Raw genomic sequence first — 20,601 nt, 5'->3', positions numbered from 1 at the left:
CAATAATTACAAACCTTAGAGGGGTTGATACTTGAGTTTGAATTTACTTGGTTTTGTGGTTGTAAACGATTATGTACATAGTTTTGTTGAGTTTCATTAGAAATTTGATACTGACGTTGACTTCGGAAACGATTTTGATTTTGATTCGAAACTTGGATATTATTAACAGCTCTATTACGATCGGGAATAGACGATTTTAATCTACATTGGAGTGTATCGTGATTGGTCCGTCCACAAATATTACAGGATTTTTGCCTAGTGTACTTATGCATATTTAAAGCTCGTTCTTCTGAAATCGTGGCTGTATACGCGGAATTTAAATTATTGAAATCCTTCCACCTAAGCATCTGTGAGATTTGTGGGTGACTGTGATAAACGAATCGATTTAAAGTCGTTTCCTCTACTGATTTTTTCTTTTCCGATATTTCTAAAGGGTCAATCGCGTATTGCTGTATTGCACTGAGTGCTCTTGACGACAGTGTTAATAGTCTCTGATAAAAAGCGCTGATGCTCTCAGAAGATAGTTGCCTACTATTGTTTAATTCCTCCATTATTTGACAGTAATGTTTTCTATCCTGGTATAACCTTTTGAGTTGTTCTTTCAATTCTGCCCAGTTGTGAAAATTTTGAAGAGCTAATTGTTCTTTTGCATTTCCGGAAATTCGCGAAAGTATGAAATATAATAATGGGGTTTTCTATCTTTCAGAAGCTAGTTCGTCAGCGTTATTACAATTGGCTATAAATTGCCCGAGCTCGAATCTATTACCGGTGAATTCTTTAGGAATTAAGTTACATAAGAATTGTATCGGAAAATCGGATGAGGAGTTCGATGGATCTAAGGAACCATCTGGGGAAGTTGGTATAGACATTGTAATATGGTACTGAGTAACAAAGGCGATTATCAAGCAACAAAATTCGAATATGTACTTGCCGTCTGCCAGTGAAAGTCCCTGGATGTGCCAATGCTGGTTTCCTTCCCTGTAGTGGATGTTTGGATACGCAGACTCTCGGGGTTGACACTGTTATCTTCCGTCAGAATAAAAATCCACAAGTGAAGAACACTTTAAATAAAGTCTCACTATTCTTTCACCAATGACGGGTCCTACCGACTGCGCCAAAAATTATTGTGTCGTATACCCGGAGGATGGCAAATTAAACACGAATTGTCGAGATATATAATTCAATACTCTTTATTACAAAACGATGTGTTCAGTTCAGAGGTCTAATTCTTTCTGACGAAATAAGGGGGTGCAAGGACAAGGAAAAGCTTAGTGGGGAAAAGAGGGTAAAGAGAAAGTTTGGGTCCTTGGCAGGGAGGTCGTTTTTATGATGGTAGGAAGTGGTTGGAAAAAACTCTTGGGATTTGACGTTGGCCAGATGCCTACATTTCTGAAGAAAATAAGAAACAAATTCTAGGAGTATCTGACAGTATGTATGGCTAAGACCATACATACAATTTTATCTATGCAATTTCAAAAGAGCGATATACCAATGTTTCAAACATGTAAAACTATTTTAATCTTCAACTTGAATATTTTTAGAAAAAGTAAATAAATAAATGTATACATATATTCTTTTTAAAGTATACAAGATAATATTTTTTCTAAATATATATTTTAGTCATTAAACCCGATAGACTGAAAAATACAAGGTCTATTATTTAATTAGCAATGTATTTTAGTAAGTTACAACACTTCAAGACTCTCGAGCTGGACTGACAAAGGCTCAGATTGCAGGAGAGTACAAGAGAGAATCTACATCCTTTTGACTTTACAGAAATGTATGTAGAGTCTAGGTTTTGGTGGGGAATAGTATTGTCAAACTTTGATCTTCGACAAGAAACGGCTTAAGCTTAGTCAGTTGCTTTGAACGGTTCTCAAAAACAACCCTTATCGGAATGGGTTTCTTTCATGACTCAAACTCAAGATTAGACAGTTTCCCAACACTCATTATAATATATTTTGGAGATTATAATTTTGCAAAATTAATTTGAATTCAATATTGAGGTACTGATAATATTCTGTAAAAGGTGTCTGATTAATGATTTTCTTAAAACTTATTTTAGTTTAAACAAATAATCAAAATATGAATAGTACACAAATGTTTAGAGGAAAATTATTTATTTCTAGTTGGAGATTATAAAATAATATAGTTTTAGACAGCCTGGTAGATACATATTTTATTTTTATCATGAATTAAATTGTTGCCTATACCGATTATGTTTGAACAGTGAAGGATAAATTTCAGTGGTGATTCTAGAGACCAAAATAAGATGAAAATAAAGAATAATGATTTCGCGTTTAGGGCTTCGTTTGTTAGTTATAAACGTCTAAAAATCTGTTGGAAAGCATCAGAAATGAGCCCGCGCGAAGTCCTCGGGCAGTGGTCGATCGAACAGCAGTATCGCAGTGACGTAAGGGACAGAAGAGGTAACTCACCGTCGAACAGCTGATCGGAAATTTTATGACACTCAACAAGGCTACAGGACCCAAAATTCAATTAAAATTTATGAATATCATTGAATAACAATAGTCTTGTTTATTCGTTGCAATTCATAGGCCAACCCAAAACACTCTATTATGAGATAGAAAGCGTTAACATGTCCACTTTCATGTAAACCGTTTGTTCGCTTCGCACATCCACACATCACGATTCTCTCATCCACGAATATTGAAACACCATACCTATCATCGTTGAATATCACTAAACTGCTTAGTCTTTACAATCCAGAGAGCAAGTCAAAACATGCCCTACAGAAAGTGAACAACAGAAACAGAAAGAAACAGAAAGTGAATATTTGCAGTTGGTTATTTAAAAATACAAGTAACATGTCGTTATGAAATAGGATATGATATTTCACTTTCTAAAATGTATGCAGGTGTTGATTGATTTGAAATTCCGTTTATTTAAACATTAAGAAAATACCTCTACCTCTATCAATTTTTGATAACACTTGATCAGGAAAGCAAGGACTGCTGACGATAAGTGCGATAGGTGTAAACACTGAGCGCGATTTCAGTCATGTAGTTAGTTTAATTTTGTCTACAGATATCATTAAAACCAGGAATTTGAATGTCAAACATTGAAGAACTTTCTTTGCGCATCGACTCGATTTTCGGAAAGCTTAAGCCTTCAGTAAAGCCTTGGGGGCAGCTAAAGGTCCTTTGGGGGAAGATCCAGGTATTTAACAACACCAGGTGTTGTGGAGTGACCTCGACAAGTTTTTCAAGAAGCCGCAGTTAGTTTGTCAACGGACCTGCGCATCGAACGTATGTGTAAATATTCGTGATACGTGCCGTTTTCCTATAAATTTAGTCCTTTTATCGCGATATTCCCGTTATGTGTGCGATGTTTCTCCAAATTCTACGCCAAGACCTCTAGTAGTGCGTGCAGTTTTTTCGTGTGTGGATGTAGACCGGAAGATTAATCGGAGGCTGGACATATTAACCCTTTCTACACCGAAATTTCATAGGGTGTGTTTTGACTTGCCCTCTGGCTTGTAAAGAGTAGGCAGATTTAGTGTTATTTAATGATGGGGGGTATGGACTGCAACGAATAAACAAGGTTATTGTTATTCAATGATATTCGTAAATTTTAATTAAGTTTTTAATCCTGTAGCCTTGTCGAGTATCAAAAAATTTCCGATCAGCTGTTCGACGGTGAGTTACCTCTCTCCTCTCTTACATCACTGCAATACTGCTATTCGGGCAATCACTGCTCGAGGCCTCTGCGCGGTCTTATTTTTGGTGCTTTCCACTAGATTTTTAGACGTTTATAACTAATAAACGAAGCCTCAAATACAAAATCGTTATTTTTGATTTTCGTCTTATTTTGATTTTTAGAATCAGCCCTTAAATTTATTCCGAGCTGTTCAGAAACAGTCTGCATGTCTGCACCATTTGTAATAATTTATAATGTAAGTTAATACCGTGTCAACCATTTTGAATCAATTCATTATACACAGACCGCGTCTAGTAGTATATACATATGGTCTAAGTACTCCGTATAACAAAAAGTGTAGGTATAATCGAAAATGAAATCTCTGAAAATTACGGTCAGAGTTTCGGTACTCGTAAGATATGATCACAAATTTTTAAGAGAAATACAACATGGTTGCCACTTAGACTCATCAGATAACAAATCTAGGTAATATATGGTAAAAGGAGAATGCCAGAATCCAGAAAAGTATTACTACTACTTTGGCTCATCAGCCGTTCCTATATACATATATTACTACAAGCACGTAGAGTTTCTGTCTTTTGGAATTAGGATATCGGAAAAACGACTGGAAAATAACAGATGATTTATTCCAGTTTCTGAAAACACCATTTCTCTCATTACACAGACTGGCACCGCAACTATAATTCTTGAGTGAATTTTGGTTTTAATCGTAAAGTTGAGGGAAATGCCTCATACATTTCGGTTCTGATGAACGAAAATAACATTTGTCTTCTACAGACTGGTACCGTAACCGTAACCGTAATTACTATATCGATTTCGACTGCTTGCGTAGAATACGTGTACTTTTTTTATTTGATTACAGCTCAGTGGTTTGATTTATTTTTATCCTTTTTATTTCGTTGTGATAATTTCGAGTAAAAAAAAAATATATTTTCAAAAGTCATACTAAGTCTTCTCGCATATGTTTTTTTGGACGATAGCTCAGAAAGCTCTTATCCTGTACGTCATATCTAAATTGAAAAAATGAAACAGTACTGTATTAGACATATTAATATTATACTAAAGAAAAAGTTTATGATAATGAAATATTATATCAACCAGCGAAAAAAGGACATGGTGGGTTGTAGAGAAATATATACGGAATGTGTAATATAATCATCTTTAAAAAAAAATTATAACTACTTAAACATATAACAAAAACATACAGAAAGAACTTACCTACAAGTTCTTACACTTAAACCAACTTACCATACGATTTCTTTAAAAGAAAACTATTTTTTAGCAATAAAGAAAGGAATTCCCTTCTTAATTAAGTAATCAAATTTCTAAAAAAATTTTAAATTTATTCTTATAAATAGAACGATACAAATACAGAAATAATACATACAAATAAAAATGACAAGTGCACCATTACGTAAAGATGAATTCAGAATGTTTCTAATATTCTATGGTTACGGTTTTTGTCTTCAAATACTCGTTGAGAGCTTCCTGTCCAAGATCTTTTCCAAAACCAGACATTTTGAAGCCACCAAAAGGTGCAGCAACGTCTGTTTTATTATACGTATTGATAAAGACAGTTCCAGCTTCGATTCTCTCAGCAAATCTTAAAGCTCTACTGATGTTCTTGGTCAAAATACCCGATGCTAGTCCGTATTCTGTGTTATTAGCTCTAGCAATCATCTCATCTATGTTTTTGGAACTAAATTTTGAGATCACCATGATGGGACCAAAGGATTCTTCTTTTGCTATGTACATATCATCCTTGACATCAGTAAAAATTGCAGGTTGGAAGTACCATCCAGCACGATTCAGTCTCTTACCACCATAGACTAACTTGGCTCCTTCTTGAACTCCTCGTTCTACAAATTCCAAGAGCTTGTCTAAATGATTTTTGTGATTTTGTGGGCCATGCACTGTACTTCTGTCTAATGGATTGCCTATAGCAATTTTCTTAGTCTCTTCAATTACTCTTCTCACAAATTCATCGTGTATAGATTCCTCTATAAACAGTCGACCTGTATAAACGAATCAAATCAAATTTTCAGTAATACTCCTAACCAAGAATTAAATTAAAAAATAAAACTACGAATGAAAATATACCTGCAGCAATACAATTTTCTCCCTTATTAAAAAATACACTGCTCATTCCAATTCTGACAGCTTGCTGAAGATCGTAATCCTCGAAAATAACAAGAGGACTCTTGCCTCCTAATTCCAGCGATACTTTCTTTAAGTTACTGTCCGCACAAGATCGCATTATCGATTGTCCTATTTGTGTAGATCCAGTGAAACCTAATTTCCTAATTAAAGGATGTTCACAAATGGCATTCCCTGTTACAGAACCATTTCCTGGAATAATATTCACCACTCCTGGAGGAAAACCAGCTTTAACAGTAAGTTCGGCAAACTTTAAAGCAGTTAAAGGCGAAGCTTGAGCAGGCTTCATTACTACAGTATTGCCTGCTGCTAAACAAGCTGCCATTTTCCAGGAGAGCATCATCAAAGGATAGTTCCACGGAGTGACCAAGCCACAGACACCTACTGGTTCCTTACGGGTGAAAGTTAGATTGCGATTTGGTCTCGAGTGGTTTATTGGTATAGTTGAGCCTTGAATTTTATCACACCAACCACCAAAGTATCTCCAGGTTTCTATAGACATCCCTACATGGGTTTTTAAAGCCAATGTGTACACTGCACCAGAGTCTAAACTCTCTATCGTGGCTAGTTCTTCCTTGTGCTGCTCCATTAAATCTGCTAGCCTAAGTATCAATTAATTATTATAACTTTATTCTATTATCAAGTTCTTATCTTTCCAAATGTTTTACTTATAACAAACTTACTTAAATAAAAGAGTACCACGTTCCCTAGCACTGATTTTGCTCCATTCACCTTTCTCAAAGGCTTCTTTGGCAGCTTTTACTGCTTTATCCACATCTTCAACAGATCCACTTTCCACAGAGCAAATAACACTCTCATCATGGGGATTAATTGAATCAATAGGTTTCGCTTGACCATTCACAAACTCTCCATTGATAAATAATTGTCTCGGAAACTTTATACTCATATTGTTCAGTTGCATTTCAACTGCGTCGTATTTGATGTTTTTGGAAGCAGAGATTCCTCTAGCAGCAAGAACTACTGTAGTAGCGAACTGAACGAAAACAGAAGCCATGAACACGTCTATGTTTTGCAAAGTTACTCCCAGATTATCTTTAACTTCTTCCACTAATCGTACGACATCCATACTTCCTGCTCCTAAAAAGAAACATCATATTTTAGATGATGGAAGTTGTGTCAAGTATTCTGTTACGTACCACAGGCAAAGAAATCGGTATCATTCTCCACATTTACGTTAAGAATACCCTCCCAAATACATTTTAAAGCTTCTTTAGTTTTTAGTTCTTCTTCTGTAAATTCTATTACGATATCTTGATTTTCCTCGCCATACTTGCTAGCAGGAATGATTTTAGTTCCAATCTTTATTCTGCCTACATTCACAAATTTACCATCATTTGCTTTAACTAACAAACCAGATTCATGGATGATTCCCACTTGGTTTTCTACGTTCACTTCTGCCTTTTGAGTTGGCAATGTATTCTCATTCCATAAAGTAGACCCGAAAAGACGAACTTCTTCATTGTTGATCATAGTCCAAGCACCGGGAGTGCTATCCAAAGCACGAATGAAGTTATGAATCTGTTTGGCAGACTTAGACCAATCTATCTTCAGAAGTTCCTTCTTATTTAACATTGGGTCATAAGTAGCCCCTTCGTTTGATTGAGGGATCATTGGCGCATTTCCCTGTGCCACGAGATTCACTGCTTCCGCCATCGCCTTGATTCCCTCAGGGTATAAAAAATTATTGTACAGAGTATCCAAAGTATCATTGGGTTTCACCCTGCATGATCTTTGGAGCAAGATTGGTCCAGTATCAAGGCCATCGTCAGCCCAGAAAATTGAAAATCCGGCGGTCTCATCCCCTTCAATTAGAGTCCTGAAATTGAAGATATTGTTTAATTAATTATTAAGTTTCCTTTTCATAACGCATGTTCACTGAGATAGCATTATGTATTTCGATAGCAACACTCCAAAACCGAGTCGAACCGGTTCTCGGTGACCCATTGATTCACCCCTCTCTCTTCATATATGCCAATACTCCGTTTACACCGATAATTATACAGAGAACGTTCTCTTAGAATATTACATTACATTATATCAAATTCATAGAACTCGGTGACCCATTGATTCACCCCTCTCTCTTCATATATGCCAATACTCCGTTTACACCGATAATTATACAGAGAACGTTCTCTTAGAATATTACATTACATTATATCAAATTCATAGAACATATTATAGTATCAATTTCAATGCAACTGACCAGCTTATAGCACTGGCTCCTCTGTGCTTGGGTAACAAGGACGGATGATAGCATATGCTCTTGTGGAGAGGATGATTAATCACCTCCATCGGGATGAACTGACTGCAAAATGGAAGGACGTTCAGATCGACTTCGATACTTTTGTATAATTCTAAAATATCTGGTAATGTCACTCCTTTGTTCCTCCAAGATTTAATCTTGAACACTGGTGTGTTGTCAGCTTTTGCGGTAATTGCTACATATATAAATTCTTCAGTAAATTTAAGACTTCTTAATGGATCATTGTTTGTTGTAGACTTTTATAGCTACCTAAAGGATCTTCCCGATTTCCTTTATCAGGAATCGTGAAAACCCCTGTAATCAGATGACCATTCTGCTTTAGAAGTGTGTAAACTTCTGCTGCAAAAGGACTTTGACCGATTATGGCTATCTTGAGTTGCGTCATCGTCGCCTAAATTTAGGAAAGATCTTATTAAATAATGAAGGATTTAATAATGTATAAACGTTATTTAAATGACCCATTAGCAAAGATCATGCAACTAAAAAGTTATTCTCTTATTAGTTAGTAGTGTTTAAATACATACCTATTTTTAATTCTAGTGCGACTTGTGGATAACTTTCACTGAGTTTTTAAGCGAACTGCAAAGAAAAGATATTGTGAGGAAAGAGAGAGAAGCTTGTGTGAGAAGAAAATGTTCGCAAGAGCCTTCATTATTAATTTTATTAAGTGTGATTAGTGTGAGGCACCTCTACCCGTATGCTATCTTCAATTGTAATCAAATTGCTACTAATAAATTTAAATGCTTTCGCTTGAAAGTCAAGTGAATCGTAAACATTATCAAGCAAACTATTATTTACATTTAGGGAAATAAGAGAAGAAAATCTTACGGAATTCACGACGTAAGCGCGCCAGGAGAGAAACTTTTTGAGAAATAACATCGAGATTGTATTGTCAGCCGTTCACTTTTCCTTTACGACCACGAGAAGTGCGTTCACTCACGATGAACCACCATATACGAACGACTATCGACTGAGCTGGATTTACAGAACAGGACATTTATATAAGCTGATTGTAACGCACGTCGGGGGTCAAACACTTCAACGAGATTTCGCGTTAATTCTCTGTATGACGTACACAATTTTCTTATCTTCACATTTATTTGTTTTCATTAAGAAGTGATTCCCCTATAATTTCAGAATAATATGTATTGCTAAAAAGAAGAGCTATTATAGAATACTGTTAATTTAAAGGTCTGATTATTTGCATTTTGATTTTCAATTTTAAATTTGAGCACACACGACATAGTAATATATCTATAACAATTAGCCTTTTTAATATAGTCAAAATAATAAATTAGTTTACATTACATGTAATAGTAAATAAGGTTTTGTGACTTCAATCACATACAATCAGTTGTCATTATTTTCTCCTTCTTACTTGTACTTTTATCTGTACTCTTTAAAACTCGTAAAACCATCAACGGGTCCTTTTAGATCCAGGATTTAAAGTTTTATCACCCAATTCTTTTCTAATAAATATCTTTGATTTTAAATTTAATTTAAAGAATGTATATCTCCATTAATTATTCAGGAATGAAAAAGTAAATAAGTATTTTTACGTAAATATTAGTTTAGGAAGGTCTGGGTCTTAAAAGACCCATCGATGGCCGTCCGCGTTAAGGCCAGTTTAAGACAAAAAGATCCATTCGTAGACAACCATGTCGTGCCCCTTCCGTAGCTGCTGATGTCGGACAGGGCACGGACTATGTATAAATTGTTACATATAAAATCATAGTAATCAGTTTGGGTCCGAAGCACAGCTCCATCTACGAAACACTTACTGATAATGTTTTATCATTTGTAACTGTGTATTTATGATTGTTCGCTAGTATATACAATTGTATAATATGGGCTTGGCTCGTTGCTGGTATAAATTAACCCTAATCTTTGTACCGATGGCTCTGCGCGTGTTAATTCTAACATTTTTAAAGTGGTAATATCATAATTATGAAGCTAGAATACATAGCTACCACTTATACTAATAACAATTGATAATATATTTTAATTTTCATTATCTCACTATACTTTTTAGCAATCGCAAAAAGTGATTTGGACATTCTTTCAAATCGCACCCGCGTCTAATAGACACGAAATTCGAAGGGGGAGGGGGGTACTGAAAATATAAAATTTGTGCTTTGAATATTTATTAATTTCCAAGGTATGAATGAAAAACTGGGTCTATTTTAGTTAGTGAAACAACGAGCAGAAGGGTGTATTATATCTCGATTAGAAACTTTTGCCTCAAAGATTAGAATGGTCACGGTTCGGATTGTCAGAAATTCATTGTTTTCGAGATATTAACAAAAATATATCTAGAGACGCGGTAGCGTCTCGACGCCAAGTACATGAAGAAGAACACCCTGTATATACAGGGTGTTCAAAAAAGACCATTCAATATTTATATGGTATATAGGATACATTGTACTGAGTAAAAAAGCTTTAGTAAACATAGGTCGGAAGGTCAACCGTTTCTGAGCTATAAACATTTTTGTTTGTTATTATCATAATTGACTTACTACTGAATTTTCGATGTTTACAGAAGATTTTCCACGTGTCCACCTTCCATTTCTACTCACGCTTGGCGTCTTCGTTTTACAGAGTCGTGAATTCTCTCAAAAATTCCACATTTCTGTCGAATTGTTTGACAAGCATGGTGGATTCGATTACATAATTCTTCTAAATCATTTATCGGCGAGGAATACACTAGGCTTTCTAATATCCCCATAAAAAGAAGTTCAAAGGGTTCAAAAAGGGGGATCGAGGAGGCCGTGCAATTGGTCCACCACGTCCAATCCACCTTTGACCGAACACCATGTTTAAGTGGTCTCTCACATTACGCACAAAATGAGGTGGTGCCCTATCATGCATGTACCACATCAATAATCTTTCTGCCAAAGGCATATCATCCAAGTACTGAGGTAATGTATTCACCAAGAAGTTGAAATAAGCAGCACCTGAAAGCCGATTTAGGAGTATTACAGGGCCAATAAGGCGATCTCCCACAATGCTCTTCCAAACATTTAACGAGAAACGGTGCTGGTGATTTGTTTGAATAAATGCATGAGGATTCTCTTCCGTCCATACGCGATTATTATGGAAATTTGTAATTCCATTTTAAACACGAAAGTAAACATCGCATGCGGTAGAAGCAAGTAAGTCAATCATGATACTAGCAAACAAAAATGTTTATATCTCAGAAACGGTTGACCTTTCGACCTATATTTACTAAAGCTTTTTTACTCAGTACAGTGTACCCTATATACCATATAAATATTGAATGGTTCTTTTTTAACACCCTGTATATGTTGATTGTCGCTGCCGTTGTATCTTTACTCGAGAATCGTCAATTCCAACCTTACCTGAAACTTATTTCATTAATATCTCATCACACGGGCAATATTTTCTAAATTTAAAAGCATTTTTCTTATGTAAACTGCATCTGAGCTTTCCAATAAAACCAAATTCAATAAAATCGGTCAACCTATAACAGAGATATCGTAATATCATGTTATAGATCAGTCGAAAATTATATAATTTTTCTTCTGATTCTTCTTATGATTCTTATTCTTCAGGCAAATTTTCGTCAACATAACACATATACGCGTTACACGTGAAATTCAGTCAAAAGGAACTAACACCTGCTCCGTTCGTTGACTCTCGGGATCATTCGGCAGTGCTCGGCGGCCGTCATTGGAAACAGAACCTGCCAAGTGTCGAATAACATTTCGGACGCACCGGCAGGGAGGTTATCCTGTGCTGCCAGACTGAGGACGCAAATCTTGAGAATTACCCCCTCCACTACGCATACTAACGCACGGGGCGCGTATCCGTGAGCTCGGCGCTTCGGACAGTTTCGGGCAGCTTCGGGAGGTCGAGAGAGAAGGTGGATCGTGATACGCACTCTCTCATTCTTTGAAATGTTTACATCCCAATCGCTAGCAAGCGGCAAGCGGCACGCACCTTGCGCGAGCTTTCCGATTGCCTGGATATTTTCAGTGTCCAACTTAGAAAAGTATTCTAATGAAAAAAAATTTCAAAAATTTTTTCTGCAGAAAAACTCATTTTAAGACCCCCTGATTACGTTTTAACTAATAAAAAGAAAGCTTGTTTTTAAAAACCGCATATGTTTATTAACCGAATTGCATTCAAACGACTGAATGAATTTCAATGAAACTTTATATCTAAATTTTATATTCACATCTCAAGACCTTATTAGATTTAGAGCAAAATCGATGCATGGATTGTTGTTGGAATGGGTAAAGGGATTGTTTTCTTAAAGCAGTAAAAGGGGCGGAGATCCTGGCAGGGACCGAAAGCGACAACCGTAGTCAGTCCGAGAGAATTAGACAACCAGTGCGGATCGCAAAGCTTCCAGCATTCTCCTTCTCATACAATATTCTTTTTAAACATAACGATTACTAATTATACTGATCCACGAATACACTGCGTGTATAGATTAAGAAGGAATAATCACATAATAAACAGTGTGTTATACGTGTGTGTTTTATTTTCTTAACCTTTAAGAAAGAAATTTCTAACAATTATGATACTTACCTCTTATAATTATATTTATATTACACATATATTTTTTACTATTAGGTGAGAAGATAAAGATTTTCATTTGTAAAGTTAACGTAACGCGATTTAGTCTGGAAAACACTGCTCTTATCGTATTAACCCTTTCTAGTTCAGAATTAATTGCACTTCAAAATTCAAGATTATCACAAAATAAATACTCTGATACTGAAAATTCGTCAAATGTAATAGACTAAGAGTCCACTCTTGACCAGTAACGTGCACGTTGTCACAACCTTCAATATAAAATATTTATATTGGTAATTATTTAAAATAAGAGCCTCCTCACCGATTTCTTTGAATCTTTTTTATATCATGTATCTTGATACGTGGATTAATTTTTCTAAATGAAATAATTGTCGCTCTCTTCTCGTTTTCGAGATAAAAATTTTTATATGCTTGAAAATTATGGTGGCAGGCCGAGGGTAGGTAGCAAAAAGGGAGTTTGAGTTGGGTTAGAGCTAGGGCCAGTGAAAGATATGTTTCGAGTTGGTTAGAGCTAGGGCCAGGAAAAAAGATATTTCGGGTTGGTTAGAGCTAGGGCCAGGAAAAGAGATATTTCGAGCTGGTTAGAGCTAGGGCCAGGAAAAGAGATATTTCGAGCTGGTTAGAGCTAGGACCGGGAAAAGAGATATTTGGAGTTGGTTAGAGCTAGGATCGGGAAAAGAGATACTTTGAGTTGTGTTACGTCCCCGTAACTTTTGACAGTAGTTACTAGAGCCTATATACATATATACTATATATGTATATATATATATATACAATTTTATTTCCGGTTTGGTTCCAAAAGGTCTTAACGGAAACATTCTCGCGTGACCGAATTCGAATTCTTTCGTGGCCCTAGCTCTAACCCAACTCAAAGTATTTCTTTGCCCGGTCCTAGCTGTAACCAACCTAGCTCTAAACAAGCAGTGTGTTCCAGACTAAATCGCGTTACGTTAACTTTACAAATGAAAATCTTTATCTTCCCACCTAATAGTAAAAAATATATGTGTAATATAAATATAATTATAAGAGGTAAGTATCATAATCCATGCATCGATTTTGCTCTAAATCTAATAAGATCTTGAGATGTGAATATAAAATTTAGATATAAAGTTTCATTGAAATTCATTCAGTCGTTTGAATGCAATTGGGTTAAGAAACATATGCGGTTTTTAAAAAAAAGCTCTTTTTTTATTAGTTAAAACGTAATCAGGGGGTCTTAAAATGAGTTTTTCTACAGAAAAAAATTTTCGAAATTTTTTTTCATTAGAATACTTTTCTAAGTTGGAAACTGAAAATATCCAGGCAATCGGAAAGCTCGCGCAGGGTGCGTGCCGCTTGCCGCTTGCTAGCGATTGGGATTTAAAGATTTCAAAGAATGAGAGAGTGCGCATCACGATCCACCTTCTCTCTCGACCTCTCGAAGCTGCCCGAAGTTGTCCGAAGCTGTTCGAAGCTGCCCGAAGTGCCGAGCTCACGGATACGCGGCCCGTGCGTTAGTTGCGTAGTGGAGGGGGTAATTCTCAAGATTTGCGTCCTCAGTCTGGCAGCACAGAGGTTATCTGTAGTAGAACGTTATAGAACAGAGAAACATCTTTATTCGCACAAGTTTTTGAAAATTTGTGCCATGCTTGTGCAAAATATGTTCTAACAAATTGCAGCCAGAATTCTCATTTAAAACATTATCATTTCATTGTTTTAACTGCTTTCAGTTTCTAATTAACTAGTTGAGAAATTTCTCTTCTGTAATGCAAAAGAAATTTCAAATATTTATATAATAAATATTCGAAGAAACATTACGATAGAAATGTATAGTTATTACAACAAATATAATTATACAAGTACTACTATCAGTATAAATTGTGTGGTACACTTTGCACTGCCCAAGATGTTAAAAAAATCATTTGAATTTCAAGACATAATAAAACATAATTTCACAGGATGGATAAATCTGACAGATGCTTGCAATAATTGTGATAGTTCAAATACAAACATAATGAAGAAAGTCAATATAACTGCTTCCAAACAAATTCTTATTGCAAAATTACTTTTGCTCGATCGCAATAATAGTGGAACAACAAAAGTAGAAAATTTCTACATCAAAGCAATACCTGCTACTAAAATACAAATAGGAAATCACTGTTATAAACTTAAGGCAGCGATTTTCTACCATGGTAAAAATATTGCCGATGGTCATTACACGAGTACGGTAAAGGGTAAGAGCACAACGTGGGTATCCGTTGATGCTCTACGTGTAGAAAAGCATGCTTGGCCATGAAATGCTAAAAATGCATACATATTTTACTTCGAAAGGTGTTAATTGTGGTTGTTATTACTAAATTGCGAATGTTTATGCACGACAAATATGCAAAAAGCATTTTGTATATTTTACTGTATAAAGTATAATATTAAAAATTATCTGAGATCATTCCCTATGCAAGTTATCTTTGTAAAAAGATGTGAGATCCTAACAAAAAACTTCAAAATAGTAAAAACATTACGTCAAGTACATGAAGTAGCCGATACTGTGTCATAAAAAGATGTGAAATCGAAATGAGCTGCAAGTACAGAAAGGTGCTTTCTAGCAATGTGCAAAGGCTACACTATGTAACGTAATGTAAGATCCGGTGCTTTTCAACTACGCTTAAGATGACACAACTATGCACAGCTAAAATGCTGTGTTCAACTTGGCGTACTTGGCGTAATGTTTTTACTATTTTGAAGTTTTTTGTTAGGATTAATACTACCACATCGCATTCTACGTATACATACAAAGATTTGACTGCTTACGCAACGTAGCCGACGTGATAGTCACTTTGATCGCCACTTGACGATTTACTCTGAGAATAATGTAAAATTCGAAATATATATTGATCATGTTGATGTGTTCCATGCTTGGACATTCTGCGACCTAACGTCCTATAAAAAAGCATTCAGTGGGTTTAAGTTGACCTTGTGGACAAAGGTACAATAGGGCATGAATTTATTTGTTGGATATGAAAATATCGTTCAAATTGATAAAATGAATTTTGACCATCGCATAGTAGGCAAAAAGGTCGATTTAACTTAACAAAAGTCATTTTTACGAGTGTCATACAATTTTTACATTTTTATTTCAAGTTATTAAAAAAGGTTTAGAGCAACTGAAAATACATGAAACAATTCATTTAATAATGTCTATTAGGCGTGGTACATTGTCAAAGTTATGCATTTTACGTGTGTGGTCTAAGAAATAACATAGCTTCAAATGCAGCATCGTGAACAAAATTGTATTTCATAGACAGATCTTAAGATTTTTCTACAGTTTATTTTGGTTATTACTGTGTAAGATGTATATTTTAAAATAAACAAAAACTTCATTATTTTATTGAAAATACGGTTTCTAATACTTCAAAGTTACAGAAAAAATGTGCAAATCATGAGAAAGTATTTCAACTTCCTTTAGACCTACAAAGTTTTCTCCACTAGTCTCCGCCACCGTTTTAACCACTGTATTCTGCGATTGTTCCTTCGTGAAACCTGATAAAAAGGTTTTGCTGATAGGTGCCCATGTACGAATTATTATGGTTTTTATGAAGCGATGCACGATGACGCAATATCCCGCACATGGATTGGAACTTATATGACTTCATAATCCCACAAATAAGTTCTATATATTTTATTTAAATAAAACTGAATAAACCTGTTAAATATGTATATTATACCAAGACCTGTATTACATAAGTTTGATATTCTTCACTTTTGAATACTTTGGATGTCTCTTGCAATAGTCAGGGCTGACGTGAGCTTTTGTGGGGCCGGGTTCAAAAATTTTGCGAGGCCTCAATACAGTAATATTTTTTCGCATCCATAATTCGCTTTCAATGAAAAAATATTCAATGAAAGTACAAAATCTGTAATCATGTATGACTTTTACAAAAAACTTCTGATGTAGTTTAATTTCTATAAAAAGTACATTTCTCTGAAAGCGCCTGGATTTTTTTATCTAAAGTAGTTTCCAGGATATGAGAACTTTATGGAGTTACACTGAACTTTGATGATTTTTGTCGCTCCTTTAAACTGAATCATCGCTACTAAAAAAATGTCTTGCATCTGTTAATGGTATCATCATTCTGTAAAAAGTTAATCAAAATCGGTGTTTTTTAATTGGATAATTTTCGTAGACTGCGGGGCCTCTCAAAACACGGGGCCGGGTTCCGGCGAACGCGCTGAACCTGTCTTGCGCCGGCCCTGGTAACAATATCTAAATTTTAAGGACAGGTTATTCTTATATACGTATTATAATTTGAAATTATCATAATCTGCAATGAAATACTAAAGGTCTTCGTATGTGTTAAATTAGATAAGGTACTTGTGAAGATTCGATCTTACAACATTTTTTTCAACTTATGTATGTATAGTTATTGGATCTTCCATGATTTTTTCTAATAAGAAATATTTAAAGAGTGTTATAGTATTAATACCTTTCAAAGAAGTACAGATAAGACCACTCTGATTTATAGAATTCTTATTTTACTCGTATACTTTAATCACTAAACTGTAATTTACAAGTGGAAAGAAAGGCAAATTTTTATAAAAACTCAATTATTATCCATATTTCATGCAAATTTAAATATTAGCACATAGAGGTACAACACAATCCTTCATTTTGAATTTTGTCCAGTTAGGTCGGTCGTTTTGCCCATTGTGCGTTTGACCGATTTTTCGCGGAACACTCTATAGATCCTATAACAATATCGCTATTGTGTCATCAGTTTGGTTGTTAACGACGACTGTTACGATGAAGACAATTGTATTAGTAAAGTCTGTATAGGTAAAATTCTATGTATAGTACCGACATTTTTTATATTAATATCTCGAAAGTTATTTAATTCCTGAATTGTAATTCCTTTTTATCAAATGTGTGCCGATTTTTTTTAAAAATCATTTTAAAAATCAAAACTAAACATTTCAATTATAAGTAACACAAACAGGTTTCATTGAAGAGTTCCTCCTTATGGGTGGGTCATAGGTCTTTGATAAGCTGTTTACTCAGCTGCTCCATACTGGTTTAAGTTGGTTTCAGGTCACAAATATAAAGTTGACTTATCCAGGATGAATAAGAAAATTATGTAAGCATGAATATTACATACAAACAGTGCAGTTTTAGAAAAAGATAAAAAATACGCAATTTTAAAAATAATATACATTATTTATTATTGCATCAATAGTTTTATACATATGAGAACGTTATAGATAAATCATAAATATATCATATACATATGCTTTAGTATTATAGAAAAGTAAAGCTAATTATAAACAATTATGTAAATGTGATCTATGCAATAATTCAGTATCTAGGTACTTTGAATTCTGATGCACCATCTAAAACAGTAGTAGGTTTTCTCTTGTTCATAATGTTTTGAATTTTTTGCCATTCTCTATCCAACTCGGCTTTTTCATTTTTCTCCTTGTTATATTTTCTTGTTCTTCTCCCATCAGCCATTTTCACACCATATTGAAAAGCTGCTTTTGGCAGAGCTTCTTTATTGTTCATATATTCACTGTATTCTTCTGGTGTATCGAAGTCCCACCTGCCAATGGGACCTTTCTTATTACCAAGATCCATTTTAGTATAATCTACTTCATCATCTGAATCGTCTATTGCATCTTGCATTTCATCTAAGCCAGGATAACATTCTGCATAGCCTTCAGGTTCTGCAGCTAGTTTATTAAGAAGTGCCCCTTTCTTTGGAGCACTGCTATCTGAATTAGCTGGTACAATGTTTGGCAATTGTGGAGTATTTGCTTTATCATATGTGTCCAAATTGTTCTCTGGTTTGTCAAAGTAAGAACCCTTCTTTTTTTCTCTATGTTGATTAGAATCCTTTTTACCTATAGTTGGGACGTAATCACCAATATCACCATAAATACTCTCATCTTGGGGTCTTGGTGCGATATCCATATCGTTCATATCGTCAGGCCTCGACCTACCATCTTTATTCTTCTTTCCTTTCTTTCCATGACGATTTCCTTGCCGTAAGTAGGACAAGATCTGAGCTAATTTATTTATTACAATGTCGTTTGTTGTTAGTGTAGGTGTATTATCTATTGTGGGTACATCAGCTTTACTTCTAATTAAAGTAGTCGGTATATCTACGTCTGTATTTTCATCATCTAATTCTATTACATAAGCCATTCTGCCAGGTGTAAATAATTCATTCCTTTCAATGGTTTTTGACTTCATTGTCATGATAGTTTTGTAAATGTTACGTCCTATTTTAGTTTTAAACTGCATCTCATCATCTTTCTTGTCTCCTCCTTCTTTTTTATCTTTAATTTTGTCCTTTGGTTTTACTAGCTTTTCCATCTCTTGTTCTTGTTCATGTTCTTTTGCTTCAATTTCACTCCGTACCTAAATAGATTTCAACAAACAGAACAATTTCAATAAATTCATAGATAAGTTGCTTTTATAAGTCAAACTATCTGCTTTTTTTTCTAAATTCTCACCTTTTGCAAAAGAGCATAATCTAATCCTTTTACTAAGTGAGTATGCTCCATGTCACCACCTAAGAATTTTGACTGTTGAATCATTTGCCTCCTGCGTTCAGCTGCATCCATTCCTGATTTCAAATCTGGTGCAACAGCTCTATATGCACTGGCACTATTCATTGGATCTTCTGCTTGATAGTCTTGATTTGTGCCATCTCTACGTTCTCTAGCCCTATCTCTATATTTCTCAGCCAATTCTGCCATTTTATCTTCTTCTTGTTTTTTTAACTTAGCGTAGAAGCTTTTCTTTTTTCGTCGTAATTCTGCCCGACTGCCACCGCTAACATTGGGTGTTTGTGCAGTTTTTGCACTAGCATCTCGAGCAGTACCAGGTACAGATGTTGGCGTGGCAGATGGAACTGATGCCCTTGGTGTCATTAACAGTTTTCGAAAGTCATCATTTGTTAACCGAACGGACATTCCCATCTCCTCCTCCGTAGTATCTGGCATTTTTGTTTTATATCTTGTTCTTCTTGAAAGTTAGGTTTCTTAAATTTAAAAAGGTTAATGTCTTAAAACTAACAAAACCAATACCTACATGAATACTACTAAACCAAATTTAAATTATACTATACATATGACTAGTAGCATGAAATACACAATAACTGTTTCAAGAAACTTAATAAAACTCACCCGTTTAGTTTAATACATTACTTAATTATTATATTAGAAGTGTCAGTTTTATGAATATCAGAAGTCTTATGTATTATGTATGCATAATAATGGCAGCCTTTGACTATAAAAATATGGACTGCTAACGCCACTTCAGGTTACTTATCAAGATCGTCAGCGCCGCCAAAAACCAAGTTTCAATAGCAAGAACTAATCGTTAGACGCTATGTCTGTATAGACTACGAAAATGTGTGCTTATTGTTGATAAGCACTTTTAAATAAAAACACTGGGAAGATATTGCTTCATAATTGGATGTATTAATACAAAATATAAAAATAAAAGAAGCAAAATGAAGAAAACGTCTCTTTTTACCGGTAAGTGTATTAGTTCTGTTTTCCAACCTCAATTTCTATGTTATATACAAAATATAAAATGTACGCATGTAAATGATGACATTAACTTTTTTTTTATGTTAATGTGATTTATATATTAATACGTATTTTTTAATTATTGTATATTATTACAAAGGTTATGAGCACATGATTTTTAATGTTTCTAGTTCTCCTCAAACTTCTACATTGAAGGCACAATGGATTTCAAATTTAGTGGCTTTTAATTTTCAAGTGCAAACATCCATTCCAAGTCACAGTGTAAGATGTGTAAAACATTTTATAGATGATTGTACAGAAAAGATAGGTATGTAGCATCCATGCTTACAACCTGCCCCAGTTGCAAGCTGAATGTAAGTATATTCAGTGTCTAAGGTCTTTTTCTT

General features: G+C 34.8%; 2 protein-coding genes across 5 annotated transcripts; both read right to left on the bottom strand.

Moving 5' to 3' along the window:
* Nucleotides 1–5,003: 5,003 nt before the first annotated feature.
* LOC143178132 (cytosolic 10-formyltetrahydrofolate dehydrogenase) lies at nucleotides 5,004–9,251 on the bottom strand. 4 transcript variants are annotated; one of them, XM_076376618.1, is made up of 9 exons: nucleotides 8,951–9,251; nucleotides 8,647–8,701; nucleotides 8,372–8,513; nucleotides 8,063–8,297; nucleotides 6,996–7,675; nucleotides 6,522–6,936; nucleotides 5,782–6,440; nucleotides 5,502–5,696; nucleotides 5,004–5,426 (listed from the first exon to the last, which is right to left on the bottom strand). In XM_076376618.1, exons 3-9 carry the CDS (start codon nucleotides 8,505–8,507, stop codon nucleotides 5,119–5,121), a joined length of 2,628 nt encoding a protein of 875 aa, XP_076232733.1. In that variant the 5' UTR covers nucleotides 8,508–8,513; nucleotides 8,647–8,701; nucleotides 8,951–9,251; the 3' UTR covers nucleotides 5,004–5,118. The 4 variants fall into 4 exon arrangements, with proteins under 4 accessions (XP_076232733.1, XP_076232731.1, XP_076232732.1 ...); XM_076376616.1 differs by having other exon boundaries at nucleotides 5,004–5,696; XM_076376617.1 differs by having other exon boundaries at nucleotides 5,004–5,696; nucleotides 6,522–6,930.
* An 8,607-nt stretch (nucleotides 9,252–17,858) lies between these two features.
* Nucleotides 17,859–19,983, bottom strand: LOC143178281 (protein Red). Its single transcript, XM_076376819.1, has 3 exons — nucleotides 19,847–19,983; nucleotides 19,172–19,701; nucleotides 17,859–19,076 (listed from the first exon to the last, which is right to left on the bottom strand). Exons 2-3 carry the CDS (start codon nucleotides 19,661–19,663, stop codon nucleotides 18,012–18,014), a joined length of 1,557 nt encoding a protein of 518 aa, XP_076232934.1. The 5' UTR covers nucleotides 19,664–19,701; nucleotides 19,847–19,983; the 3' UTR covers nucleotides 17,859–18,011.
* Between the last annotated feature and the right edge of the window lie 618 nt (nucleotides 19,984–20,601).

This window comes from Calliopsis andreniformis, chromosome 4 (genome assembly GCF_051401765.1).
Source record: "Calliopsis andreniformis isolate RMS-2024a chromosome 4, iyCalAndr_principal, whole genome shotgun sequence".
NCBI lineage: Eukaryota > Metazoa > Arthropoda > Insecta > Hymenoptera > Andrenidae > Calliopsis > Calliopsis andreniformis.
Note: the sequence above shows the minus strand (reverse complement) of the source record. Positions and strands in the feature narration are given on the sequence as shown.